Source organism: Bacillus rossius, chromosome 3, assembly GCF_032445375.1.
Source record: "Bacillus rossius redtenbacheri isolate Brsri chromosome 3, Brsri_v3, whole genome shotgun sequence".
In the NCBI taxonomy this organism is placed as follows: Eukaryota; Metazoa; Arthropoda; class Insecta; order Phasmatodea; family Bacillidae; genus Bacillus; species Bacillus rossius.
The window spans coordinates 68,232,180-68,244,552 of record NC_086332.1 but is presented as its reverse complement, the minus strand read 5'-3'; the positions used below and the strand labels follow the sequence as shown (position 1 = coordinate 68,244,552).

Here is a 12,373-nt window from a genome sequence, read left to right as displayed (position 1 = left end):
ACCAGAGGGAGCACCGACGGGTGATGTCAAATGCCTCCCCAGCCCCCCACAATGAGGCCGTTCTGTGCAGTAGCGTAGCTAGGATTTCTGTTCTCTTCTCTGGGTGAAGTTTTTTTTTTTTTGCGGGGGGGGGGGGGGGCACATATCATCATTCACCCATACTCATAAAGGGGGGGGGGGGGTGATTTCCGGGAATCCTGCCCCGGAAAAATTATGATTTCAAGGTGCAAAAATGGTGCTATTTAAGCGTTTATCATGCCACAATACAGAATATATAATTAGCCGATAATACAATATATTTGTAAAAAAATTTCACCGATATTTAAATGACTTTTAAAGTAGTTATACAAACGGCTTGCAAGAAGGAATACTAAAACTATAATACAATTTCTTTCAACTTAGTCTGTCGATAATAATTACGTGACTTAAGTCCCTCGGTCACGCGGCCCGAACCCCCCTCTTCAGAACACTGAGTAGCCGGCAAAATAGTATAATTAGAGGGACTAGTCGACCAGCCAACGACGCAGTGAAGGTTTCTTTTGAAACAATACAATAAATATAACGACATATATTTGCTTTGTGTAGTAAATACTGTTAATGTTCTGTTAATTTTTAAAAATGTTTGTTTTTTGTTTACAATTAATTGCCTGCTATATACACTTTTATGTTCGAAACCACTGTTCAACATTGTCTTTGTGTGTCGAACTGGTTAACGCTTCTACCCATTGTTTTTCATTATTTAATTAATTTTTGTAAATATCTAGTAGGAAGTCGTTTGAAAAAAGTAAATATATTATATAAGACAAGGTTAAAAATGTGAGTGTATGTCCTGCTAATTGAAATATATATTTTTTTGTACATAAAGAGTGTTAGTTTTTTTTAAATATAATGAACCATTATTTTTCCGGTAAAAGGCCCATCTACACCAGTCGGAACCTGTAGACATTGCAATGTTGCCCTCATGACGTATGAAACATCATTTTGGAGTTATGAGAAAGCCGAACCAGAACTTGCTGGCTGTTTCTGTGATGCTGGCGTTCTCGGTTACAACTTTCGTTCATGTATTCGTGTTCCCGTTGTACGGTGAGTTGCCCCGCGGGCGGACGATGCGGCAGGTGATAGACTTCGAGCAATCCCTGTGCCGAACCAACGTGCGAGCGATGCAGGGCCCCACGTGGCGCCACCACTGTCCGCGGCACGGCATTGTGACGGTGGAGCAGGGCGGTCGTCTCGGCAACCAGATGTGGGAGTACGCAGCCACATGGGCCGTGGCGCGCATGACCAGCCTCGAGCCCTACGTACCCCGCTGCATCCGCAAGCAGCTGGACGAGGTGTTCCGAGACCTCAGTGTCCCTTCCCTGAGCCATGTGTCGCATTGCCCCATTGACTGGAGCAATGCAGTCCATTCTCCTGACCTCTGGAGCGACACCAACCAAAGCATTGTGTTGCCTAAATACGGTGTTTTTCCAGACTTAGTGCTAGCCTGGGCAGAGGACATCCGGCAGGAGTTTAGGTTTCATGACAACCTGTGGGAGACAAGCCTTAGAGTGCTGGAGGGTGCTGGTAAGTCGGTGAACAGAACTCCGGCCACGTATGTGGGAGTTCACGTTAGACGGACGGATTATCGTGAATATTTGTGGCGCACTCGCAAAATAATTCTTGCGGGTGCAGATTACTTCATCAATGCCATGGAGTACTTCCGGGCCAAATACGGTGATAATGTGGTATTCTTGATAGTGAGTGATGACCCAAGTTGGTGTCAGCAAAACCTGGTAGCCGACCAGGGTGATGTGTTTGTTGTGAGCAAAAATGGTATTTCTAGCCCTGGGCAAGATCTTGCCATAATGGCAGCATGCAATCACTCAATCATTGATTATGGAACGTTTGGAGTGTGGGGTGCTATCCTGGCTAGCGGGGAAACTATTGTGTACAATGTATCGAGACATGCATCTTTACGAGTTGCTGAACTGCTTCCAAACTGGAATGTTTTAAACTAGCAAGGATGATAATTGTGGAGATTATTTATTTTGTAAAAAAAAATGTTTAAAAGTAAATCCCAAAACTGCTATTTTGGTAATATTCTTACAGCACAGCTTTTCCATGAAGTATAATAATATTCCCAAAGTACCTTTTTCGAAAACTAGAGATATTCGTGTATTCATCCTGAAAACAGTGTTTTTTGTTTCAACTGGTTTCTGAAAATTCACAGTTTATATCTTACATTACAATACCTGTGCATTGAAATGGCTGCTGTCATTTTGTATCATTTATATGTTATATTAGGTAGCCTGTGCAGTGATGTGGCTGCCACCATTGTGTTTTATCTCAATATGATTCTGTGAGACTCAGTATATAAGTACTTGTATATTTTGGATTTGGATTTGGTGATGCAGTGGAAGATAAATATAAATTATAAAAAAAAAAAAAAAACTACTTGAGTCCCAACTGAGCATCCAAACCCAAGCGACAACCCTTGACAGGGATTTTTTGTTAGTATGGAGGTGCGAAGCGTCGACTTGCTACCTACGTGCGATATCGTGTAACCTGATGTTAAAAAATAAATTTTTATGTTTGTTACACGTAATGACAATTCCTGTTATGTGTCAGGTTACGTGTAGGGACTGCTGTATTTTTTTTTTAAAGTTATATTTACCTTCCAATGCTCACAATATCTAGATACAAAATATACATGTTTTTATGCATGGGAAACCATAGAATCTGCAACGCAATTAAAGCAGAGCATGGCGGTAGCCAGTATTATGCACAGGTATTGTAATGTAAGCTATAAATGAAATTTTCTCAGAAACCAGTAAGAATTTAAAAATGCTGTTTTCAGGGTAAATACAGAAACGTCTCTAGTTTTTGAAAAAATACTATCTGAATTATATTATTACTTCATGGAAAAGCAGATCTGAAAGAATATTACAGCTGTTTTCTCTGTTCTAATTTTAATTGATTATATCACAAAATAACCATTTTTGATTCCAATTATTTACTAAAATTTGTTATTTTTTTTTTACCAAGTAGCACCAATCTGCATGGAGGGTGCACCTGTCTTATGGGTTAAGTAGTCAACAAAAAAAGTATTTTTTTTTTAAATGTCTCTAAACTCCACAGTTATCATAAAAATTCTTAGTTATGCCTTATTCAGCTTGCAGTATACCTAAAGTTTTTAAAATTTCACGTGTTGTGTATCATAACACAAATATTTCTAACAGTGTCAATAATTGTCTCAGCCATGAAAGGAGTGATTTTTGTATACAAGCTGAAAACTTGTAGGAGAGTCTACCTTTGGTCCCCTTATTATTTGTTAATGTTTTTTTTTTTTTTTCCCCATTTGCATTGCAAGATAAACTTACACATGGCCTTTTGCAACTTTCCAAACAGTAAATGAACTTGAAATCTTGTGAGTAATCATCAAGAAACATTTACTTATGCCTAGCACTGTCTAGAAATTATTATTTTTTTGTTTTATCTCTGGATTTCTTTACCAAACATGGGTCACATTCACAATAGTGCATGCACAGCACAGATTCAGTAAATAACACCACACACAAATTAATCATTATTCTATAAGATATTTCAGAATGTGAGATGTGAAACACAAAAATTTGATTGTGAAGTAGGCTACCAATTTTTTAAATTTTTTAAATTTACATTCTGGAGAAGCTACATAACAATAGGCGCCAAGATATAGAGCAATTCAAATTAATAAGTTAACATACAGTTATATTACATAAAGTTAAGATGGTTTAAAACCATAGTTGACATACAAGAACTGTGAGCAGATGAGTGAATCAATTACTATATTATATATTTTTTTGGGTTATTAAGGCTTCCGTATGGTGATTTTAGACTAATCGGGTGAGTGGATTTCAAACTAAACTTAATCTTATCTTATGGATATAAAATCACCAATTTCATTTATGCCTTAGACAAGATCCGAACCCAGAACTCATCAACCAGCTGTGTTTTGGAGGTCAGCTGTAGGGGAATGATTCTTTTGGACATAATATTATTACTTTGGGAAAAAAAATTAGAATTCTTGGCTTTCATGATTAAAATTTATTGCAAGTAAGCCATGTGTTAGTGGATTGGTTTTGCAGGCAATTTGTACGGCAATCAGTTATGTGTAATTATCTGACTAATTTTTGATAAAACTGTATTCAGAATCTATCTAAAAATTACTTTGAGGATTTTCTTTTTAGTGTATTTTTTATGGCTGTAGTTTTAATTCATATTTATGATTGACTATATAAATATAGTGTTATGATGATTGTGTAAAATTGAACATATCTAGTTAAATTAGCATTACCACTTACTTGCCAAGCAGTTTGAAAAATACTTTAGAAAGGTGACAAATTTATACAGTTAAATTCCTAACAAAATGGTATTGTATGTTCTGAGAAGAGAGAAAGTAACCAAGTACTTTTACATTTTGGCTGTTCATTCAGACCAAATTTGCTATCAATATTTTATATAAATGTTTAATATTTGCATAAGATTATATTTATGTACTATAACTGCCATGTAAAATTGTGACTCATGCTCTTTCAGTCTGGTATATCTGTGAATATATATAGTAACTAATTGTTATCCAAGTGTGTGTTCACTAAAGTATTTTCAGAATTGTAGTTGATGTTAAGAATATTTATACTATTATGTGTTTTAAAGACTGGGTATTTTTGTGTATTTTAAGATAAATATAGGCTATATTGATGTTGCTTTATAGTTCATACTAAATTGTATCTGTATATTGATGTTAATGTGCTGGTCCACTTGTATCAAGCAGAATGTTAAAAATGATTGATTCAATTATGTTTTTGTTCCTTCACAAGTAGAGTTTTCAGATATCTTCTTTTTTTTTAATTGTTAAATTTTTGTTCTTTTATTTTCTCATGTACTATTTTTTAAACTCTTTGGTGAAGTAATTCTAATTACCTAATAGTTTTTTCAAGTGAAACTTCTTTGGGTGCGACGAGAGTAAAATTTCAAGGCAGCATTTTAATGCGACGTTTTAATGAAACATTTCTGATGCCAAAAAGGATATTAAGAGAGAGCACTAAGCTATATACATTGCTGGGCTTGTTTTCGTTCACCTCTTTGTGCAATGATTCGCCCCCCCCACTCAAAAAAAATATAGAGCCGAGAGAGGTTGATGAACGAAAGACTAAGAGAGCGTGTGCATGCACTAGTTTAAAATAGATATAGAGGTATCCTATAGTCAGCTGTGAGTACCTTAAATTTTATATTTGCTAGCATGCTCGTGTTCCTCCTTGTTCAACCAGCAGCATAGAGAGCGCTGTTGAGACAGTCCCTGTATTTCCCGCATAGAAAGGGCTACCTGTTATGAATTTCATAATTCGTTCAGAGATTTGGCATGTTCCAAATGGCAGTATTGTTTGAAGAAACAGTAACATGCACAGTTTTTATTTATGGTATATTTAAACAATGAGTAATATTTATTGTTAATTAATCATTATTGATGGATCATTGATTATTAATAACCTGAGCAGTTATTTTGAAGTGAGGAATAATTTTGTTAAATCATGTTTATTTAGAAAATTGTCTTCGTTCTCTCTTTTTTTTGTCTCTCTGCCGTTTTACCCCTCACAATATACTTTGAATTGCCAAAGAAGTTTCACTTCTATCACGTGTACTGAGTTACGGGCACTCTTTTTTTTTTTTTTAATACAGTAGTGATGAGCAAACGAATCATTCGACCGACTCTATTAATTTGAATCAGTTTAATGTAATGATTCGTTCAAATAATTTGTACATTTTGTTCAATGGGTCTGCCAATTCTCAAGCGTCAGTCATAACTCGTCCATCCTTTATCTAAGCAATCAAGTACCCGTTACGTGTAGTTGGCTGGCCTAGTCGCCTGGCTGGTTATAATAATCTGGTCGGCTCAGATAGCAGAAATTCCAGCTGTATGGCTGTATACTGACTGTTTCAAAAATGTTTGTGACCACATTACTGAGCTCTCACAGATTAAATTAGTAAAAAAAAAAAAAACTCTGATAATACATGAATAATAATTGTAACTCAATACTTGTTGAGTCGCTAACCCCCACTGCCACCCCTTTTTATGTTATCCTTTGTCTTTGATAAGGTACTGTTTGCTCTTGTGAACACGTGATGTTTCAATTCCTGATTACTCTGACTCCCGACATCAGGAGTCATTTCTGTCTAGCTATCAGATAGTAAACTATCAAAAACAGATTCATTTTCATAGCAAACAAATCATATGCTTTTATTTGCTCAAAGATCCATTCAGTTTGAACGAATCATTCATGAAGACTCATTACTAAAATACAGTACTTCTCGCCTTGGGGAAACTTACTATTCACTGACCCCAAGTTAGACAGTGACATAAATAATACGTAAAATCGTTAATGTATTACAATTTTTTTTTAAATTTTACCCTGGACTGTATTGTGCACTTTTAACTATTACTAGGCCAGTCAATATCTTAACAAAGTATATAATTGAAGTAAGATCATAAAACAAGGGTGCATTATTTATCCTCTTTTGCTGTTATTTAGTTGTTCATTTGTTAGTCATCTGATCACCCTAATCACATGTGACATGTTACATTATTTAACCTTTCATTTCTAACAGATATATATTTCAAAAGTATAAATATTATTTAGAAACTTAGCCTTGTTTTGTTATCACTGAATAAAGTGTATTTTTGTAATTGGGTAGGTTTAACTACACTTAAAACAAAGTTGTAATGAGAATTTTGTGTGTGTGTTTGTCAAATTTTCTAAGCATTCTTTACAAGTAGTGTTTATAGTTGAAACCAAATAAAATTCTGTATTTTTAGGGGGGGGGGGGGAGGATTTGTTCTTCTGCAATGTATGTTACTGAAACACTGACAACAAAGGTGCCATAAGTTGCATGCATTTTGGATTGTAGTAGCCTTGAAGGCGAATATTTCCACAGATGTTTCGGTCGACCTTGCAAACATCAGGGAGTTACCTACCAAGGTTCTTGGAAAATCTCCTGCCTTTAAATTCTCTTGTCGAGAGGGGTGTGGTTTCTGATTGGCTTTAGCTGTATATAGGTTTTGATAAATGTGGCTTCCATTTGTATTTCTTATAAGTAAAATTTCAAAATGAATGACTAATTTGTCAAAAAAGAATTAGCTTTTCAAAAAGGCTGTCATATGTTGGTGAATAGAGCACATGAAAGACTTTAGAATAGTGTATTTTTAAATGGTGGTATAAATTCTAAGAGTATTTCAATTCCATTAAACACTATATGTTTATCTGAAGGGCTTCATGAAGCAACTTGTCTGAATCAATCATTTATTTCTGTATTTTAATGTGAATTTCTCTTTCTTCTGTGTGTGCTGGTATTTTATATAGCAGTCTGTTCTGTGATTTTATTATCTTGTGGATTTTACAATGTGGTATACTGTTGCCATTTAGAATTTTTATCATGTGATATATATTGATTAGCACCTGTGTGGCAAATAGGCTGAATATTTTCTGACAATTTGTGTTAGTGCTCAATATAGAATTTGATGTTGGTGGTAAATAATTCAAGTTTTTTGTTATTTCTTAGTGACCAAGTAACATTATACACTTGCATTGTAAAAGTTTAAAGTTGAAAGTTGGCTGCGAGGCATTAGTTGTGCAATGGTAAATGGCCAAGAAAGATTGCACCATCTATTCAAGCTGAATAGTTTCTCATTTCTGCAATGAATGTCACCATATGATGTGTTGACAGGTTGTATCACAAAACACTCTCATCATTTAGAATTGTTTTTTACAACATTGAAATGATTGAACCATGCATTGTGTGATTTCACTTTGCATGAGGCAAGTGCTTATGGTTGTTTCATGAGAAAGAGGCTTGTAGTTCACTTTTAGTTGGCAGTTACATCTGGGACAGAGTGGATTCATTGTCACTTTAATGCCTGCTTGTGCAGTCTTAAGAATCATTTCTTTTGACTAACCTGCAAAGTTTTACCTCACATTTTCCATGCCTGATTTTGCAAGTAGGCCTAAGTCCCATGGTGTATATTTGTCTGTCAAACTACTAATCCCACAGTTATCTTTTCTAAATTTGTGGGTGCCTTGCCAAATCAAGAAAATATTACAGAATATAATATCAGTATAAAAATTCTATAATTTTTTTCCAAAAGGGAAGGACTACCAGGTGTGAAATGAACATGTAAATCATTGTTCATGCATATGGATTCTGACTACTTCAGCAAGTGACACACCAAATTTTGGCTACATTGCCTAGTTTATAACTGTTCTTGAATACCCTGCGTTTTAAGTTTGGGTATCTTAACACAGAAACAAACCTTTTCGAAACTGTTACTGCTCATGCAGCATGATACCAGAGCTTCAAAACTGCCATAACCTTCAGAGGGAACCTATAGTGAAATGTTTCCTTATGTATTTCTGCAATGAAACAACACAATGCATATTTCTGCCATACAAGTACCCAAAGCATTTATATTTTGTAAATAATGTACCATATTTCAAAATGTCTGTGATAAATATTGTATGTTAACACTGTGGATATTGTAGAGAATTGGTGTTAATATCAGTATCTGCTCAATTGTTGCATTCCAAAGTAATTTGTGCCAACATTCATCTGAAAAAATAAATTAGTTCTGCATGATAGTATTGCATTATAATATATTATGTAGAATAAAATAAAGGTTTTGTATTAATCAGTAAGTGAACCAAGATGTGTTTTAATTACTATAAACATCATGGGCCCCAGTTTTTTTTTTACAGATAAGAGGAAAAATCTTTAGTTAATTATTGTAATGAAAACAGATTTTATCCTTAGAGCCATAATTTTCCAGAACAAAAATTATTTGTGCTATCTTCTTTCATATTAAAATTGCTCATTGTAATTACCACTGTAAGTATCTGGGATGCTTGTTTTTGTGTGTTGACTAACTATGGATGTGCCTACCTGCTGTGGTTTCACTTCAGGTAGAGCTTGCCTACTTTGGTGCTGATGAGGAGTATCCAGGTACTTGCAGTGAACATTTTGATCTTGTTTTTGTTTAATTTTGTATTGTGTTTAAATATTCTGTTTATGCCCACTGTTAAAGCTCTAGACTGTTGGTAGGCATGTTACATACTTAAATAAATAAATATTAATTGCTTACATGATCATGTAACTTTTTTTTTCCAGAACATACTAAGTGCAATAGTTCATAAATAAAATACAATACTTTTTCTATGTAATTTTATGTCCTTTTTGTGGTGTGCATGCGCGCACGATCGTATATACGTGTACACCTACATACACATTCATTTATGGTTTTAATTTCTAACACATTTTTCTATGAATCATAAAACTAATATTGTGATAAAATACAGAGTTGCTGATAATGCTTGGTTTCCCTTAAATGCATGCAGTGTCTGTGAAAAAAATGTGTTATACTTTATTTTGGTAGGCTGCATGTTTGTGTGAGCACCTTTGTGTCAGTCTATTTTGTTATTGGTTTCTGATGATACACCATTAGTGGCATCTTTAAAAAAATTTCCAAACACGATTACGAAATTACATTTATTCAACAAATTTTTCTTGCCAAAAAAAGATCATTTCTCAAGTAATACTGTTCTAAGTAAGGTCTTTGTAAACAAAATTTATTCATAAAAAAATAAGCTACTGATTGGCTTTAACTAAAAGTAGAAATGGAACAGTTTTCATGTAGTGAAATGTTAAAACATTAAAAGCTGAGCACATCAAGGCCATCAAGAGCAAGAAGGTAAACTTTCAATGCTTTTCAGTGCGTGCCTCTCCTTGGCATGAAGCAATTTAGCTTATCAACAAAGAGAAGACTTAGGCCTGATCAACAACCTTGGAGTGGCAGCTGAGCTTATTGTTTGCTTTAGTTTCACAATTTGCATTAAATGGGTGTTACAAAGTGTTTTTATCAAACGGTAAAAAAAAAAAAATGTAGGTGTGTGCCTATCATCAAAAGTTTAATGTAATTATGATTTGTGACAAGTGAATCTTCAATGCTTTTGTCATTAAGGTGGCAACCTGGCTGTATTAATGAGCTCTAGGTGTTATGCAGTAACCCTTTATATGTAGTATTCCAGCATAAAATTATAAGGTTGTGGCTTAAGTTCCGCGCATTACTGACACATAATGGCTGAGAGGTGTGTGATGCGCAAGCATTGTCACCTTTAACACCCTCGTAGTTTCAGACCTCATGCACCTGGCCAGATGCCACCTTAATGTGACTTATGACACTTAATAAAAGACGTGTTACATTAAACTTTCTCTACATTTAGGAATGACCTTTTTTATTTACTATCTTACAGAAATTGATGTGCGGTTGATAAGATGAATTTGCGTACTTTTAAAATTAACTGTAAGAAATGTGTAGAAGTGACATGCAAACGCTTTTCTGGTTATCAAATCAACATTCAAAATCCTTGGAATCGGTAATATTTTAAATTTTGTGATTTCTAGGATTTCAGAATTACAATTATAGTGCAAGTGTGGACTTCATTTGCTTATTGGGGTTTGGGCAAAACACAAATAAAATTACATGTAGCCCACATTGTTAAGGCCCGTAATATTTGGCTTCAGCATTGCGAAGGTTCTGTCATTGAATTTGAGTTTTTACTGTTACTCTACTTTCAGAATTGTAGACAAGAGTATACAAGGCTGTTTTCGGAACTTGCTAAGAAAATGTGAATAAAGGTTGCACGTAAAAACAAATGAAAAAAAAAAAAAAACTATGATTTATTAACATCAGTACAAAATCGTCTAAAATTTACTTAGCCACAAATTTTTTGTGTCACTGTGTGTGTCTGTGTATCTGTGTGAACAAAAAAAACACATGGGCTCTCTCTCTCTCTAGCATTTAGCATCTTCTCCTAAAGTGAATTTGCCAAAGATCCAACAATGTGCTGCAATGGTTCTAACACTGGCCATAATTCAGTTCCAGCATGGAGCAAATAATTTTCTTTATTTGTCACATAGGCAATGATGTTTCTTAAGCGACGATATATTGCTTTTTTTTTTCCAGATGGAATCACTGCCTTAAAAGAGGGTGCCAAATTACTTAGGTACCTATGTACTCATAAATTTAGCAGTCAAGGGTGATTGGGACTGAACTCGCAACACTTGCTACATATGCATGATGGCTGTGTTAGCAAGCATGGACAGAACACATTGATAAATAATTATGCCAGAATTAAAAAAAAAAAAAAAAAATTGACATAACTTGTAGTCTCACTGTTGCTAAGGAACCTGGATCCCTACGGGGAGTGATTGCTGAGCAGTGACGTGTCAGAGCTGTAGCCGACTCTAGTAACCAAGTGATGCTCTCGCCAGGATTCCATAACGGGCGTGCAATGCGAATATATAGCCTCTCCCGCTTACAGCAACCCATATCCTTCTCGTGGCGCCAGCGTTCATATAACTTATATGGGCACTGCCATGCCGGGGATGCTCACTTCTCTGACTTCCTTGGTATGTCGGAACAAGTATTCTGGTAGGTTAGTAGGATGTGAACAGGTGGCTACACCCTTGGATGATCCGAAAACCTATTGGGAAAGGGGGGGGGGGGGGGGGGGTTGGACCCCCGAACCCTAGGTGGTGTCTCAAGGCATCAGGCTCACTGTGAAGAACCCATGATGCGTATGGAATAGCGAAGGGTGGTTGTTTGGGAAGGGGGGGGGGGAAGTCTGAGAAACCAAGGACTTCCATGGTCTAGTCGGGGCGGTCTTGTTTCTTTAACCCGCCCGGTACAAAACACTACCTGAATATGAAGGGTGCCACGGGACTGATCCCTTACTATGAAAGTTTTCTGCTGAGGTTTCCTCTAATGGCTCTGGATGAACAGAATTGGAGATAGACTCATGGTGAAAGTGGTAGCTCCTAAGCTTGGAGCACACACAGATGAGTTGACGAGTAGAAGTGGTGAACTACTTTATGCTTGGGTACTAGCCTATTTCCTCGGCTGGATCACAAGCAATTGGGTGACCGAGGGATCTCAGGGATGTGATAGTTGTGGGCATGTGACGGTACTACAGGGAACCCTGGTGGGGGCAAGCACCGTTGGTAACCTGGTGTATACAGCGGGATGGCAGCTGGTTTGGTGGTGCCAAAGTTGGGATGGGTCTCCTCAACCCCTCGAATTAGCTTTTCAGTTGTCAGAACCATGCCACGATTGGAAATGGCGTACGGTATCTGTTTCCCGGTTCTTGGAACCCATGCCCAACATTTGGTTCTCCGAATTTGGACATGTAAAAGATCCATACACCTCCTTTTCGGGTAAGCCCTTAACGGGAAAAGGAACCAGGTTGGCCACCCAATCCACAAAATAAAATTCCCTGATTTTCCCATGTGAAAACTGAGATTTCCCTGA

At 36.1% G+C, this 12,373-nt stretch overlaps 1 protein-coding gene across 1 annotated transcript; it reads left to right on the top strand.

Annotated features, from left to right (window-relative positions):
* Positions 1–695: 695 nt before the first annotated feature.
* On the top strand, positions 696–10,285 carry LOC134530846 (galactoside 2-alpha-L-fucosyltransferase Sec1-like). The gene has a single exon (XM_063366100.1). It carries the CDS (start codon positions 969–971, stop codon positions 1,995–1,997), a length of 1,029 nt encoding a protein of 342 aa, XP_063222170.1. The 5' UTR covers positions 696–968; the 3' UTR covers positions 1,998–10,285.
* Positions 10,286–12,373: the final 2,088 nt, after the last annotated feature.